The 17,973-nt window shown below is 45.4% G+C and overlaps 1 protein-coding gene across 1 annotated transcript in view; it reads right to left on the bottom strand.

Annotated features, from left to right (window-relative positions):
* CRISPLD2 (cysteine rich secretory protein LCCL domain containing 2) overlaps window positions 1-15,071 on the bottom strand; it is a 45,345-nt gene extending 30,274 nt beyond the window's left edge. Inside the window, exons 1-2 of the mRNA XM_081870257.1 lie at window positions 14,886-15,071; window positions 1,387-1,708 (exon numbers count right to left, since the gene is read on the bottom strand). Coding sequence (XP_081726383.1) covers window positions 1,387-1,635 — 249 coding nt within the window. The 5' untranslated portion in view covers window positions 1,636-1,708; window positions 14,886-15,071. The remainder of the gene's footprint in view (window positions 1-1,386; window positions 1,709-14,885) is intronic.
* Window positions 15,072-17,973: the final 2,902 nt, after the last annotated feature.

Here is a 17,973-nt window from a genome sequence, read left to right as displayed (position 1 = left end):
GGAATTTGTTAACAGGCATATGGCCTAAATGAGACCCAAAATAGGTTAGTCTCCAGGGCCAGGCTGAAGAATGGAGATACCGTCAATACAGGGATGGCACCCAAAATGTGATGCTTCCCTCCCATCCTAAGTCAAGGTGTCTGTTATGAAACTGGGCCACAGCTTGAGGGCCACACTCCCTTCTGAGCAACCTTCTGGGAACCACATGCTATAGATGGCCAGGACCAGAGACAAAAGTGGACGGAGCAACACATAAAAATGTTACTTCTCTTCAGTGGGCCAGTTTCTCCACATTCACACATCACACTCTTATCTTCCATGCTTTTTCCTTTCTTTTTTAAGAACACAGGAAAAGTCTGTATTTAACATACAGTGGTACCTTGGGTTACATACGCTTCAGGTTACATACACTTCAGGTTACAGGAAACACTTTGGGTACCAGAAAGTGGTACAACTAGATATAGGAAAAGGAAGAGGTTCCTGTTGGCATGCTCCACTTAGTTCATTTCTTCCTGTTGAGTGTGGCTTGGGAGATAAGTGATTAAAGCCCCTTCATGAGTGAATTTCCTTGTTCAGTTAAATTACTGGTGACCTTTCATTCCCCACTCTTTTATATAGCAAAATAAGGATGATTGTTAATCCCTCAGCCACACTCAACAAGAAGCAATACAAGTTTCATTTAACATCCGAAAGCCCTTTTGCTGAATAACTCTGGGCGGCTGAAAACTCTGAACAGTACTTACCTGTGAGTCTCAGCATTATAAAAGAAAATTGGCCACAGAAAAGGGCAACACTAGATAATATAGCACTATATTAAATTATACACGGAGGCATCATTTTTATTTCATCTCCAGCTGCTTGTGGAAAAGCAATTCCTTAGCAGTGCTAAAGAGCAAAGTTATAGGAATCAACCATGGTGTGTTTATTCACCCTCAGTAGTGGCAGCCAGTGACATAGAGCAAAGATGGGAAAATACACCTCAACATGACAGCAGGAAGCTTTTACTACACATTACAAAGGGAATATTGATGCAGGCTTACCAGTTTTGGTGGCTGTCACCCAAGCAGGCAAGCCTATATGAAGTCTCCCTTGTAATAAAACCTTCCTGTGCCCTGCTTCCATGTAATTGTGTATTACCGTATCTTTGGTCATCCTAATGTAATGATTGGGATCTTGAAGTCTGTGTATCACCAAAGCTGTAGCTAAGGAAAATACATGGTCTTTACTTACAAGCTGTGCAAGAAGAAGGCTTCTGTTTGTGGTGCATGTTTCCTAAAAATTCATGTCCAGAACTTGGGGAAGTAATCACAAATGGCACACAAAGGAGCAGGAGTGGGAGGGAAATTCTGAGGCAGAGCTAAGCCTCACTTATCGTTTTGAACTCACCATGTATTCCATGTTGGATGCTGAAGGGTAGACTTGACCTCTCAGTTTATTGTGAAGCATTAGAATTTCTTCTTTGTCCGATCGAGAAATGGCTCTCTTGGTCCTTGAGTGGGGCTGCTCCTCCTGGTATTTACTGAGGATGCTTTCCAAATCGGTAGCATTGGGCAAGAAAAAGCAATGGATTCCATGGACTAGGAAGAGTAGCCCAAATGGTACGACAGTCCAAGTCGGAGTGGGACTTCTGGCCATGTTCTGCTCAGTGGAATTGGGATGAGAGAAGAAACACTCCTCAAAGGGATCTCTTCTGGTCTGTGCAACAGATCTTGAAAGTAAAGAGGGAAAGTGAAGAAAGTTTAGTTATTCCCAGCCTGACACTGAGCAAGCTCTTGGGCTTCTCTGTCTAGCCTTCATGACACTACCCAAGCCACACCCCTCACCATCCCTATTTCACACACCCTTTTATGTTTCTGGCTGGCTGAAACATGCCCTTGAACTCTGGTGTTTCTTGCTCGCTTGGATGGAGGGTGTGAGAGTGTGAAGAAATTAGGACTACTGTCCTGGAGAAAAGGTAAAATTCACATCCACTGCTCTATCCACTTTTGGCTCTGAACCTGCCCACCCACCATTGACATGTCTCCCTCAGAAGGGTATGTGGCTTGAAAAAGTTTCCTTAACCTAATGAATAATTAGTTGTAATGAAGGGAAAATGTAACAGATAAAAGTATGTTATATAATGCAGCAGGAAAGGGTGGGGATGGAAACATCAAGGAGGAAGGGTGGGAAATAAAGTTATAAATTATTTTAAATTTGTATTAAATTAGAAGTTAAATTGTTAACATCTTTGAAACTCAATAAAAAATAATTGGAAAAAAGAAAAGAAAAAGTTTCTCTACCCCAACTTATAAAATGGGGTCCTTCACGCTGTCATGTCTTTCTCCATTAAATGAAACAGAAAGCTTACATTTTTCTGTTGTTGTTGTTGTTGTTGTTGTTGTTGTTGTTGTTGTTGTTGTTGCAATAAGATTTAGCTGCCCATTCTGACATTAGCTGCATGGAATGGGGGCCTCAGCAGAGCAGGTCATTTATGTGTTTTTTTTTGGGGGGGGGGTAATGGCAGAATTCTCATTCAACATGAGAGGAATCCATTACTTGGTTCATTCCCACGTCAGTGCCTCTCCTCTCAGACAGGGCTGACCCAAGACATTTTGATGTCTGAGGTGAAGGAGTAGATGGCACCTTCCCATGACATATTCAGGAGCCAACTGTGCTAGCGACTGGCTCTAACTTCCAGACTGATGACAGCATCCTTTACTGTAACTGAGGGCAGCAAGCTAGTTTAGGTGAAAGGCAGGCTGCATGGTGCACAGACTCTGTCCTCTGAGATTTTACTACCCCTTGCACCAAGCATCTGCTACCAGAGGTGGATGCTTCACTCTGCCTAACAGTAGGGCCAGCATTCTCCTAAACCAGTGGTTCTCAACCAGATGTTCTCAACCTGTGGGTCCCCAGATGTTGTTGGACTACAACTCCCATCATCCCTGAGCTCTGGCCTTGATAGCTAGGGGTGATGGGAGTTGTAGTTCAACAAATCTGGGGGCCCACAGGTTGAGAAAGGCTGTCCTAGACATTGGTAGTATTGTCTACACTGACTGGCAGTGAGTTTTGGGGTTTCAGATAGGGATCACTCCCAGTTCTACCTGGAGATGCCAGGGATTGAACCTGGAACCTTCTGCATGTAAAGTAGATGCCCTTACAATCTATACCCTGTATAAGCTCTTCAATAGCCCCAATCCCTGTTGATTTCCAGGCCAGCCCAGACAGGAGAAGTGGTCCTGGCCAAGTATTGTTATGGAAGCAGAATCCCATCTTAATGGAAAAGGACATCAGACATTCCCAAAGAGCCGGGTTGAAGAGGTCAGCCATGAGCTATGAGCTGTTTCTGCCTGGCAGAAAAACAGACGCAGAACCCTCTGCCAGCTCCCAAAATCTGTCACCAGCAATATCAGAGCAAATGAAAGATCTGTTTTGCAAAGGAAGCATCAGGATTTTCTCCTATTTACTCTATTACTTATATGTCACTTTGCTGGGGAAAGACATGTACAAGGGTGCTGGACTGGCTCTAGAATGGTATCAGTGAGGTCTGGGGATGGAGTTGGGCAAAAAAGATATTTAGCTGCAACAATGTAAGATGAGCCCTGATGGATCTGAGATGTTGAACATTTTTAACAGTGACTTAGAGAGCACAGGAAACATAGGCATCTGCCTTAGTTTTGAACCTGGAACAGTCTGCATGCAAAGCAACTTCTCTACCACTGAGCTGCAGCCCACACTGCATACAAAGACCTTGTGACATTCCTTCTTCAGGCAGCTGGAATGGAAAGAGTTGGCCATTGGAAAGCAAGCCAGATGCCTACACTAAGGGCTCATCCAGACTCCTTTTGTGCCATGTTTCTAAGCACCAATCCGGGCTTTCATGCTCCATGTCTGAGTGGTTTTTCTTTTCTTTCTTTCTTTCTTTTTGTTCCAGTGAGTTCCCCAGAAAATCTGTGTTTTACTGCTGAATCAGAGCAATCAGGTTTTCTGTGGATTGCCGTTTGCTCCAATTCAGCGATAAAATGCGGGTTTCCCCAGGGAAAGGGCCAGGACACAAAAGGATGCCTGGATGTGCCCTAAGTCAGTGGTAACAATGACAGAGAATGGCTTTGATACAGCAAATACGTGTGTCTTGCATAGTCAGATTCGCTCATAGTGAGATGCTACCCATATATTTAACACATGAACAAACACTTTACAGCTAGGCTTTTTACCCAAAGCCATGATGCCATCTTGCACAGATGTACTTTCCCTGCTAAAATTTCCAACTTTCCAGGCTCCTGATAAAATATTTTCATTGCCATGCCTGATGTTTAAGCACGCATGTTTATTCAGCTATGCTTTGATTACATGGTTCTTTTTGTTTGTTTATGCACTGTGTTCTTATAACACACTATATGATATATTGTGAAATATATCATCATATACATATATCATATCATCATATATGTACATATAATCATATATAATAACTGAAGTTGGGACGAATGGAACTGTCAATTTCAGTTTCTCTTTGTTTCTCACTCTTCCGGTCTTAAATTCAGTTCACATTTCCACAGCAAGCTGCATTTTTAAAAGCCAACAACCTAGGGGCTGCCACTCCTGCTTGCTCTGCCTGCCAACCCCCAAAACCTGTTTGCCCTCCCTCTGCATCTGACCAACCCTACCTTTACACCTCACTTACCCCCTCACCTCTCCCCACACAGCTCACCCCAAACCCCACCCCCATTTAAAGAAGATGGGAGGCACTCCAGGCAGCTACTTGCTAAACCACTGTGTCAAGCACCTCCTTCCCTTCATTAAACTTGTTTCACAGAGTGGGGGGAGCAGTTCCCAGCCTCTCCGTGACCACATGAACTGCAGAGTGTGACTTTTGTGTATATAAGGAGAAAAACCCTCATGGAAATTTGTCAGCATCGTAGTGTGATTCTCCCCCCACCCCCAATATGTTTGGGGTGCATTTTTCCCCAAACGGAAGCATTTTGGCCTCTGATTTTCACAAACCTATGCATTGTACACACATTTTCCCCAAATATATGCATTTTTGTACACATTGTCTGGTGGGAGAACCACGTCGCAAAACTCATAGAAGTGCAACATTCCAAGTAAAGGTGTTTGTCATAAAAACATTAAACATTAAAATCCAAGCATCTGGAGCCTGACACTTCTGTATAGTTGAGGGAAACTTTAGCAAGAAACATTTCTTTTTAGGCAATTCTAGCTGAAGAAAGAGAGGGAGAGAGGGAGAGGGAGATTGAGATTTTCTTCCCCTGCAGAGGAAATCTCTTTGAAACAAGCTCCCTTTAGAGGGGCCCCTGCCTTCTAAGCTCTGTGCATCTAAAGCATCTTCTCCACCATTCATTCTCTCCCCATCCCACAGTCACTGATAAACCTAAGCCACCCCCTCTCCTTTCTCAAACTATGTGCCTGTTAGCTTCCTGGCTGATGAGTTCACTTTTTTTCAGGGCAAATATTGCCTTAACCTCATTCTCTTTCCAGCATTATTTGGTCCTGTCCTCGTCGCCCAACTGACACACACACCCTCCTGCAAAACCCCACTCAAGCAAGAGGCTGTCTTGGTGTGGCTAACCTCAAGCTGTTACTTTTGTAGACAGTCTGACCCACTTCAGGGGAACAATTCCTACTTTCAGAGGCTTCTCTGAGGGGGTTATAAATAGATTCTCTTCTGTAAAGCGTCCACAATGTGGCCTTTTAGCCTGGCCCATTGCTCAAGGCGGACAGCTTTTTAGGCAAGGAAGCAGACGGTTACCATAAGCCGCGTCCGTCCGTCCGTCCCCACCCCCACCCCATCAGACCTCGCAGGCCGTCTTGACTCTCTTTCCCAAACAGGGCCAGGCTTTGCTCGCTTGCTCTCTCTCCAGTAAAGTTACAGAGGGAGCAATGTGCCAATCTGATGTAATGTTTGTTGGCGCTCTCTCTCTCTCTCTCTCACACACACACACAGACACACAAGAGGCAGCAAACTAGCTGCTTTATGTAGGCACACTGAGGATGGAGAGCCTGCAGGATCGGACACCTCAGCCAATTTTCTTTAAATCCTTCCAGCAGCTAGACCTTACCATGTTAACAGACAGGGTATTGTCCTTGCAATCATCCACACCATACATTTGAAACACATTTAAAACCACTTTAAACAGTCATGGCTTCCCCCACCCATCAAAAAATTATATGTTTATTAAGGGTGCTGAGAGCTGTTAGGAGACTCCTATTCCCATCCCAGAGCTGCAGTTCCCAGATTAACAATCAATCTTTCTTCACAGGGAACTCTGGGAACTGCAGCTCTGGGAAAAGAATAGGAAGCTCTGAACAGCAAACTACAGTTCCCATAATTATTTGGGGGAAGTCATGACTGTTTAAAGTACAGTGGTACCTCAGGTTAAGTACTTAATTAGTTCCGGAGGTCTGTACTTAACCTGAAACTGTTCTTAACCCGAAGCACCACTTTAGCTAATGGGGCCTCCCGCTGCCTCCGCACCGCCGGAGCACGATTTCTGTTCTCATCCTGAAGCAAAGTTCTTAATCTGAAGCACTATTTCTGGGTTAGCAGAGTCTGTAACCTGAAGCGTATGTAACCTGAAGGGTATGTAACCCGAGGTACCACTGTAGATCCATATTTGTATAAATATATGGTGTGATGTGACCACTGTCTCTTTGTTCCCAGAGGTATTATTCGTCTCTTAATGGAAAATACCAGATAATAATGGATCGTACAAGCAACACCTGACTCAATGGAGGCCACCAATTTAGTTTCCCACAATGCTCTGGAGCAGCGCTGATTTAAAAGGGAATTGTGGGGGATTTAAAGGGCAGCAGCCCAGCATGCATCTGTGTGCCTGTTGGAACCAGATAAGCCTGACGGAGGCCCAACAATATAGGAGAGTGACCGCCCAAAACCATTTTGCCAAGCACAGCTTCAAAGCTTGAGCTTGCTCCAAGTGACGTGGTTTACCCTTTGGGGAGAGTGTGAACCCATCTAGAACAGGTAGGGAGCAACCTCCCAGTTTAGATAAACCATCCATCTAGTGGGAGGAATGCCTCTGTGGTAGAGCAACTAGTTTGCTTGCAGTTAGGAGTGGGAATGTTCCCCATTTGAAACCTTGGATAGCTGCTGTCAGCCAGTGCACACAATGCTGACAGCTTCCTGTGCTCCTTTACACCCACCAAAAATCCTTTCCTGCCATCTATCAGATTTAGAGACCCACTGCAGTTAATTTGGGGGGACAGGTGTCAAAGTCCAGTGGCCGAGCACACATTTTGTATTCTTGAGGTTGCAGGAGATGCCTTATACCAGGTCAGACTATTTGCCCATCCAGTTCAGTATTGTCTTCTCTGCCAGCAGCTCTCTGGGGTCTTAGAAATAATTCTACTCTATCACCTGGCTAAATTATCCCCTTCAAATTGTAGATTCCAGGGGTTGAAGCTGTGGCTTTCTGCATTCAAAGCTGGTGCTCTGCTATTGAGTTTGGTTTCTCCCACACCCTCAAAAATGGTATCCAGTTCACTTATAAGAAAAGCAGCAAACTTGCACCCCTGCAGATGTTCGGGTCTCCAACAACATCTGGGGGACTTTAGGTCCCAGAGTTAAGAACTCTCAGCAGAGCTGCTGGGAACCATCTCACTGTCTAAGACCTAGGATAGCTGTTTTAGAGCGAGCAGCTCTCCACGTGATGACAACCACCACGTGGACCAATTTAAAGCAGCCTCCAGATGGCAACCATCATGTGTCAGAACCAACTCTCAGAGGGATTATGAAAAGAATACGCTGAGACAATCCTCTCTCCTCTTGAGAGTGCTGAGTGACTTGCAGTGTCTTGTGTGAGTAATTTACAAGAAGCAGAAAGTGCTTCTCTAAAAGGAGGAGCCGGTTCAAGACTGATAAAAATCTGTGGAAGAAGAGAGGTAAACACTGGCCAAAAAGACTGGCCAAAATGTCCACAAGTTCTCTTTCCCCTCTCAAGTCATCCAGTATCCTGTCACTGACAGTGGCCAGAACCAGGAATTTCAGCAATGACATGATTTAAAATGAAATAATGAAATTATGCGCCAAGCAAGCATTGACTCGTCGGCCAGTCTCACATTCCTTGACATTCTCCAGAATCCAAAGGCTCAGAGGATCAACCTAAGGTTGTGGAAGGGAATCTGGTTTAAGAAGTGAGATCCCGAACTTCCTCTGCTGAGCCTAGATCAGTCATAGGCAAACTCGGCCCTCCAGATGTTTTGGGACTACAATTCCCATCATCCCTAGCTAACAGGACCAGTGGTCAGGGATGATGGGAACTGTAGTCCCAAAACATCTGGAGGGCAAAGTTTGCCTATGCCTGGCCTAGATCCTGCTTCTGATCAATTCTCCCTAATCTAGCTCTAACTTCAGTCCCTGACCAGCTTTTAACTCCCCAAAAGAGCAGTGGCATGAACAAAATCAATATCCCTCTGCTCCAGCACTATTGTTCAGAGGCAGTATTGGTCTGAACACCTGTTGCCAGAGACAGCAACAGCAAGAGATGGCTATTGCATTCATGCCCTGCTAGAGGTTTCCCAAAGACATCTAATTGGCCACAGTGGTAAGCAAGATGCTGGACTGGATAGGCCAACAGGGCACCTTTTATATTGCTTGCTGGATCCGACCACAACCTTCTCTCAAGTCCAGCACTCCGCTTCCAGAAAGGAACAGGGAGACCTGAGTTTGAATCCCTCTCACTCCATGACCTGTGTTGGTCCCTATCTCTTAGGCTAACCTTCCTCACAAGGTTATTGCAGATGTGTGTGTGCTGTTTGGCCTCTCTTTTGCAGAAGAGTTCAATTTGACAGTCCTGAACTTACTTGAAACTGCAGTTCTGAATTTTGTACCCCTTTGAATTTTGCAATGCAGTTTCCACATTTTTTTTTTAAAAAATGCATGTTTTATAGTTCAAATGCATTTCAGGCAAGTGTTTTATGGGGAAACTGCACTGGAAAACATTGGAAAATGTGCATTTGAAGGAAATGCATGCAAACAATGTGTCCAATTTAAATGCAATCTTTTCATGCATTCTTTCAAAGAAATCTGCAAAAACCGGATTGAAGAGATCAAGGTAGGACGCCAGGAGAAATGAAATGGGGTGAGCTTAGGCTGACCCATCCACCCCAGCTTGGTGGACCCTATCAATGCTGCCCAGAGCAACCTGGAGGAAAAGCATCATAAACCTAGCCAATGCTATCCAGCACTGCATGGGTGACACTCCATTTGCCCAGTGGGATTTCCTGTTCCCCTTCTCTTCATGCACACAAACCCACACCCCAAAAAATCTCCTTCAAAAGGTTCTCCAACCATCTGGAGAAAATTTTGAGGGTGTATGGTGCTGGGACTGTGGGGGAGAAATTAGATGGGGGGGATCCCATTGTGCCAGTGGAAGTCTGCCATGCAAGCCGAAAGGCAACACTGGATGCAGCCCCATATAAATACGTTCAGAGAGAAAAGTCCTGCTGTGTTACACACAATCCAGATGTGGGGACAGGCAAACACTTTAATTACTCTCCCCTCCTTATCCCATCCTGACCTCGAAGGGAACTGTCTGCTCTTTATGCAGCTTAAGCTAACAGCACTGTCTAGCGTTGGGCTCCAGCTGGGAGCTTGGCCGCTGCTCTTCTGTCTTGTGATAAAGGGGAGCAGAAGCAGAGTTCTCTCCCAGCTTATGATTTCCAAGGTGCCCCTGTGCAGGGAAGCAGAGGAATGACCCGCTATTCACTTTGGAAGACTCGAGATCATTAAGCCACAGCAGGATCCCCTGTCTCTCTCTCTCAATCAATCAATTACGTAGCACAATGGCTAAGCTGCTCATCCCCCACCCTGAATCTAAGCCATGCCTTTCACTGCCGCATTGGGTCAGGTGCCTGGTGGGTCAGGAAGAGGTTCCCCATTCCTTGCGCTACAGTGGGGGGGGGGGTAAGGGAGAAACCTGATAGACCAGACTTCTCATCAGGTGGTGGGTCCATGGACACCACATTCCTCCAAGATTTGCTGTGCTTCCTTTCTTGGATAAATTCATTCCCAAGGGGTGCCTCCTTCCAAGATGCCCAACAGCTTGGATGCCTTTAAAGGAGGATCAGGCCAATTCATGGAGGATAAGGCTATCAGTGGCTGGGTTCTGCTGCCACTATTGGAGGCAGTATGGCTCTGAATACCAGTCACTGGGAATCACATGCAGGGAGAACACTGATACCACTCGTGACCTGCCTGTGATATTCCCAGTTGGCCATTTTGAGAACAGGATGCTGGACTCGATGGGTTATTGGCCTGACCCAGCAGGGCTCTTCTTACATTTCTAAGGAGTCTGCATTGGTCTGTCTAGCTCAGTAATTTCCTCACTGACCAACAATGGTGCAACCTGTATTTGGCAGTATGTGGTTGAATCCCACCTAAGAATGGTGACAGCCTGGCAGCATCAGTGGGGTCATGGTCCAGGGTTTCTGCAGGAGGGCCCCTGTCTCCAGCGTCCAGTCAGCATGAAACGGGAGCCTTTTGAGCCAAAGCTAAGTATTTGAGAACACTGAGAACAGAAGGTGCTTCCATTTCAAAAGAATGGTGTGCCGCTTCTGTTCCAAACAAGGGAACTTCATGGAAAACATGTAACTCCAAGAGAAGATGTTGGATTGCTCCAGGTCATTTGCCAATGTATGTGTACAGAAAATAGTAGCTCTAGCTGAACAACAACACATGGAGGTTCTGCACTGATTTTTGCAAAGCACCCCTAATTATTAATATTGTATAATGACAATATTGTTGTAGAATCTTAGAAAGCTGCATAATCTTGGAAGGGTGTGAGGGGACTTGACGGTGACTGTCACGAAGGTATCCTGTGCTTCTGAATTGGCCACTGCACTCCTGGGAACCATGCTTAAATCGGAAACAAAAGCCGAGCAGGAGCAGCGTTCGCTGTTGTTGCTGGCACCCATCTGTCTCAGGAGACAATGGAGTGCAAGAAAGCAAAAGTAGCAGAGTCAGCAAAGAAGGATGGCCCCAAAGGCTAAATACAAAGGTTCTTCCCCTGGGATAAAAGAAAAGCGACATACAAACCAGCTGAGATAGCAAGCAGGGGATCACCAGAAGGATCTTAATAATTGGGTAGGGTATGCCTGGAAGAGGCCCTTTCTCTGGTATACCTGGGCTCCCAATTATTTAGGGCTTTCTATAACACCACTGACCCCTCAAATCAAACTCTCGTGGGCTCACAGCATTTGAGATGCCTTCCAAAAAGAAAATTGCCCAAACAAAACTGTGTTTGTGTTGGAAGTTTTTGGTATGCGCCTGAAGTTCTTTTGAAAGGATCTTGCTGCCATCTAGGCAGCTGAATAAACTTTGCTTTTGTTTTAAGCAAGAGGGTGGGAGTGGGGAGGAGGAAGGAGGAAACTGTAGGAGCATGGCCTCCTTTTCAATCCGTAGGGCTTAGGCTACGGATGCCGCGTCAACATCTGGGATGGATCAGAAAGCCATGAGTCGGCAGAAAAAATGCCTCCTGGTGCAGACCCAGGAGAAGCCTCATGTGGAAAAAGAATCAGGAGGGATGGAACAAAAGGGAAACCTTTGCTATGATCAGTTGAAGTGATATTTGATCTGGGAACAAAAGCAGAGTCACCCCACACCCCTGGCTTGAGGCAGGATTGGCCAATAAAAGAAGCCCCTGTTCTGCCACACTTATTGCACAGAGTCCCATCAGCTACAGATTCCCAAGAGCAAACTGCCTTCTTAGAAAATAAGGCCTGGTGGATCTGTGCATGAGCACAGCATTCAACAGGTGAAACTATCAGATGGATGCTTGGCCAAGTGCTAAGCTCAGAGCATCGTTCTGGGTTTTTGCAAAGAGATTTCAATCTATGCTGTACATAGAACCCTGAGAACTGGGATTTGGAGAAAGGACTATAGCTCAGTGGTAGAGCACTTGCTTTGCATGCAGAAGGTCCCAGGTTTAATCATCAATGGCATCTCCAGGTAGGGTCAGGAGAGACTCTCGTCTGAAACCTGGGAAAGCCACTGCCAGTCAGTGTAGGCAATACTGAGCTAGGTGGACCAGTCACCTAACTTGGTATAAGGCAGCTTCTTGTGTCCCTGTGTCTGTATTTTATTGGGGAGGGAATGTAGATGTTTTGCCTGCTCTTTGAGGAGAGGGTTTCTCTGCATTGTCAGTTTGTCTTCTGTGAAATGGGTACATTGACAGATTCTGAAATGTGCCCCCAATCTCCCTCCAGAAAGGTTGGGGACCCCTGTCTTCATATTACAGATCTGTTTAAAAACTTGATAGGTATTTGAACTGTGCAGCTCAGTAAACAGATAATGGTTAATTCTCAACCGGGAGATGGGATTAATCCTTCCAGCAGCCACAGCAGCCCATGCTGAACTCACATTCTCAACACACAGATTTGTCCCATGTTGGAATCAGCCCATAGGATCTAATAATCCATTTTAAAATTATAGCCCACTTAGCTTATAGGCCATAGAAGCCTATTCATTCTACCCCGGCCCAAATAGTCAACCCTTCTGATTCTTAAGAGTACATAGCAACCCACTGAAGAGCTGACTAGTTAAGGATATTGTTTTTTTCCTTTTTGCATTTAGCAATTCTTACACCATTAACCAAAACGAACAACATGTTCTCTAGTTGTTCTTCGGCATCAGCTATGTTCCCGCAAAAATATATTTTAACCAACGATAGCTGCAATCCTGTACATGTTGTTCCAGGAGTAAGCAAGCCCCACCAAACAGAGTAGGATTTAGGCTTGTGTAAACATGCATAGCCCTGGATTAGTACAGAGCAGTCCTATGCATGTCTACTCAGAAGTACCGTTTAATGGAACTTACTCTCAGGTAAGTATTTACAGGATAGCAGCCTAAGTCGTGCGAATCTGCTAAAGACTGCCATCCGCCATGGGTTCCTAATAGAAAGAGCATGATGGAAAATGAGGAGTTTCAGAAGGGCTGAATAGATGGGAGATGTTAGGATGTGCCAGCTTTAGAATGAATGATGCTGCTTTAATATAACTTGTAAGCAGCTTGCTATTTCACACAAGTAGCAGTTTGTTTAAGGCAGGCAGTGCAGAACCTGTTGGACTTTACCCTTCATCAGCCCCAGCCCAGAAGATTCATAGCTCAGTGGAAAAGCTTCTGCCATGCATGCAGAAGGTCTCAGGTTCCATCCCCCAATGGCATCTCCAGGTAGGGCTGGGAGAGACCTCCTGCCTGAAACCCTGGAGAGCTGCTGCCAGTCCGTGTAGACACTATTGAGTTAGATGGACCAACGATCTGACTCAGTGCAAGACTATGTTGTATGATCCTATCATAAAGGGAGCTGGAATCCAACAACATCTGTGCAGTCACAGGTTCTCTCAATCCCTGATTTTTTTAAACTCATCCAACATCTAGACAGGTAAATAGATTATTGCTGAGAACCAGTGTGGTGTATTAGGACCTGGGAGATCAAAGTTCAAATCCTGTCAGCCAGGAATATTGGTCCAGTCACTGTTTCTCCGCCTAACCCACCTCAGAGGGGTGTTGTGAGGAAGAAATGGGAGAGGGGAAGAACTATGTCTACTATCTTAACTCCTGGGAGGAAAGATGGGGTTTAAATGTCAGAATAAATAAATAAAACTATCCAATATTTTCCAACAATTATTCAAATTACTACATCTTGGGTTTATTGGTACTCAAGTCAGGAGTTTTTAAATGAGCTAATGTGGGAGGAAGAGAAAGTAGGTTGTATGCAATGCTGTCCCTACTCAGAGTAGACCCATTGAAGTTAATGGGCATGACTAATTTTAGGTGTATTGATTGCAGCAAGCCTACAATCAAGCACAATGTAAATTCTTTACATCTTCACTGAAGCATTTACTAGCAGGTAACGCATGGAACAAAGGTTATCCATGCATAAGATGAGGAGAGGTGAAGATTGCACCAGATGCTCTGCTGTGTTCCATAAAACATTGAGCAAAAATGATCTGGTTCAGGAGACAGACATACCAAGGACTCAGCCCTTGTGAGGAAGCAAGTATATAGCCTAGCAGACACAATGTTGGCTTTTGGACTGGGTTCAAGTCATAAGTGGACAAATATGAGCCTGTCAGTCACACTCTTTCAGTTTGCATAGAGCTGGCATGGATGGATGTGGATGCATGTGAGTTCCATTTAATAAATAAACTCAGGCACCTTTTCATTTAAAAAAATACACACAGCTATAAAACAAAGTGGAAATACAACTAAATTTCAGCTCAATCTAATAATAATAATTGCACTTGTATGCCACTTTCTTTAAAAATAAATAAATTCTCAAAGGATGTATCTAGAGCCAGTATGGTGCAGTGGTTAGAGCATTTGACTTAGACCTGGGAGACCAGGGTTCAAATCTCCATTTAGTCATGAAGCTGAACCTCACAGGGTTGTTGTGGGGATTAAGTGAGGAGGGGAAGAACCATGTATACCTCCTTGAGCTCCTTGGAAGAAAAGGTGGGACATAAATGCAAATTTTAAAAAACCAAGTCCTCTTTGGAGTAGACCCATTGAAATTAATGGACCCAAGTTATTGGTGTCCATTCATTTCAATGGGACTAGCTCTAACTTAAGTTGGATGCAATCCAAACAGCAGGCTGAAAATGCAAGCAAATGAAAGCATTACACACAAAAAGAAGACACAAAAATAAAAGCACAGTGCCAAAATGGACAAAACTACCCCATCCCTCTGAGGAAGAAGATGAGGGGAAGGAGTCCGGATTCACTGGCTATAAATCTCCAGAGCCCCTGAGACTGATCAGGCTTAGAATTTTCACTTAAAATGCTACGCCCTCTGGATTCTCTAGGGGCAAGAACACCGATTGTAAATAAATAAAAATGCTTTTTTTTAAGAAAGAAAATCGGCACTCACCTTAGCAAAATATGAAGGAGGAGGGGGAAAGAGACCCTCTTTGTTATATTTACTCCTCTGGAACCTGCGGGTGGCGAAGTCTCTTTTTTCAAGTATTAGGAGAGGCGGAAAGACGAGAAGCGGGAAGAAGAGTGCGTACTCCTTCTCTCTCCCAGGACCTCAGAGCAACTGTGGCAGAGCAATGTCTGGTCTCTTGCTTTATACCATCCTGTCTTTCCTCCTCCTCCTTCTCCCCCTCCCCCCTTACTTCCCACCCCTTATGACAAAGATACGAGTGAATCATTTCTCTTTCCCTGGAAGATGCGCTTCCTTAGCAGCATCTGAGCCTCTGCAGGAGAGAAGGGGCTTTGCACTGAAGGGGAAGTTCAACAGATTTGACTGAAACTCCCTCCACCAAAAAAACCGCCTCACCTCTTTTCCCATCCCCGCAGTCTTCCCTTGAACAGAACCTAACGTGTGAAGTTAAAAGGAGACGGTTAGGGCAGCTGAATAATTGCTGCCAGATTTTTTTCACTGCAATCCTTTCTCCAAAAGTGTTGCACTTGCCCCAACAAACAGCGCCAGGGAGAAGCGTAGACAGGAGCAATCCATTTTGGTAACCAGAGTGAAATGGGCAAGCTGGCTAGACGTCTCCTCCTGCCTGAGAAAGTGGATTGGCGAGATAAGGGGGCGAGGGAGGGACCTTAGACCGGGAGCGAGCGAGCGAGCTTCGGACTTGTGGTGTTTACTTTGAGCGTGTTTTACTAGAATCCCCAGATCCATCCATCAGGCGGACCCAGGCGCAAAAGCGCTCGGATTCCAGGAATTTGTTTTAAGCAGCAAAACTGGATGTGGGAACTCACTGTTCTGAGTTCTCCAGCAATTTTATTTTTATTTTAATCTACTTCTGGCTAGTCCAAACTATCTTCATTCCGGCAGGGAAGAAATTGGGGGACACAAATCCCTGCTGAAACGCATCCTGAGATCTGCCGGTAGACCCCCGATCTGCCTGCCCCTGCCTTCACTTTCAGAGGAAGGCACGGACTGACCTCTTTGGCCGGAGTGGCTGCAGCATTGGCCGCGCGCCTCCTCCCTACAAATGCGCATGGCGTTTCTGCAGGCGCTGCTTCCCTCCGGCTCTGAGATGCTGCTATGGCTGCCCTCAGCTCCGAAACGCGGTTTCCCAAGCAGGCTGACTGGCGGCGCTGCTGAGAGTCTCCTTTCCGAAGCTGCGAGAGGTTGACGGGGTGAAGGAGCATAGGAACATGAGACGCTGCCTTATACTAAACTAGACCATTGGTCCAGCTAGCTCAGATGTTAAGTGCACTGGCTGGCAGCAGCTCTCTTTCAGAGGAGACTTTCTCAGCTCTCTCTGCATTGAGATGCTATGGGGGATTGAACCAGGGACCTTCTGCATGCGACAGAGATGCTCTGTCACTGAGCTGTGGCCATTCCCATACCTCTTGCCTTTGCAACCTCACTGGTGTACTTAGCTGAGATGTAATGAGCTATTCCATCTGCAGTCAAGGTCACTTCCAGACAATCTGTTCATTGAGAATTTGCTCCCATTGGCTTAGGACATTTCCAGCCTGTCACTGTTTTTTTAGATGTGATGCAATCAGTTCAGTTTATGCAATTACAGTTGATTGGGAGGTCTTGCACAGTAAACTGCAGGAAGTGAAGTGATGGGGAAATGCATTGCAAAGCATGAATACAAAAACACAAGAAGAGCCTGCTGGATTGGGCCACCTCTGGGAAGCCCACATCAGGACCTGGCCACAACAGCGCTCTGCCCACCTGTGATTCCCAGCAGCTGGTATTCAGAAGGATACTGTCTCTGACAATGGAAACAGAACATAGCCATCATGATGGCGCTGTGGTCTAAACCACTGAGCCTCTTGGGCTTGCCAATCAGAAGGTCGGTGGTTCGAATCCCTGCGACGGGGTGAGCTCCCATTGCTCGGTCCCTGCTCCTGCCCACCTAGCAGTTCAAAAGCACGTCAAAAGTACTGCTCCGCTGGGAAGGTAAACGGCGTTTCCATGCGCTGCTCTGGTTTCAGTGTTCCATTGCAACAGAAGCGGCTTAGTCATGCTGGTCACATGACCTGGAAAAACTGTCTGCGGACAAACGCCGGCTCCCTTGGCCTGTAAAGTGAGATGAGGACCACAACCCCAGAGTCATCTGCGACTGGACTTAACTGCCAGGGGTCCTTTACCTTTACCTTTTATCACTTTGATGCACTGTTGTCTAACTTTCTCACAAAGAAATCAGAGTAACTATTCATTAAATAGCCAAAATGCAATACAGAAGTTCACAAAGCACTGTGGAATGCCTTCCCTATTGCCCATTGTGAAACACCATCCATCTGTTGTTTCAGGTGTCTTATAAAGATATTTATTTTTCCACAGGATTTCCCTGTTGTGGATGAGATCGGATGCTGTTTTTACTGTAATTCTGTTTTCACCTGTTTTTAAAATACTATTTTAAATGTTTTAAATCTCTCCTTTTACAATACTTGATTGCTTTTTAAATGTATGTTTGTCTTCTTCTCAGAGACTTTAAAATAGCAAGCAGTTTAGAAACGCAAAGGAAGGGAGGGAGGTTAATTCCATGCTCTTGTGCAACAAACATACTCCCACTCCCACCCATTTTTTGTGTGATCAGGAAGGTGTGGAATAATAATTGCATGACACAGCTTATCAGCTTCCTACAAACAAATCAGCAAGTGTAGCCTAAACTTCCTGCAAACTTTGTGCAAACAGATCAGGATGTTTGCTCTATCAATAATCAATGTGGAAGTGATTTGAGTCTTGATTAGGTTGTTGTTGTTGTTTTGCATCAGCCTCTGAATCTCCTGTCCATTTCTTTCAGAGTACCTGGGCATGCTGCAGAATGCAGTGCCAGTGAGACCGCAACCCACATTCTTTTCTCCCTCCCAGATTGACTCATTTGAGATAAACAGGGCAAGCCACTGCGTAAGTTGCCACAAACCTTCCAGAAACATGTAAGTGTCATAAGCCATGAAAGGAGCGTATGATGCAAAAAGTAATCAGAAAAAACCTGAGCCCAAGAGGTTGGCATGTTCATTGACCATGTTTCCAAAGAGGC

This window comes from Podarcis erhardii (assembly GCF_964252035.2).
Source record: "Podarcis erhardii genome assembly, chromosome: 7".
Classification (NCBI taxonomy): Eukaryota; Metazoa; Chordata; class Lepidosauria; order Squamata; family Lacertidae; genus Podarcis; species Podarcis erhardii.
The sequence above is the reverse complement of the archived record's forward strand: the minus strand, read 5'-3'. Positions and strand labels throughout refer to the sequence as shown.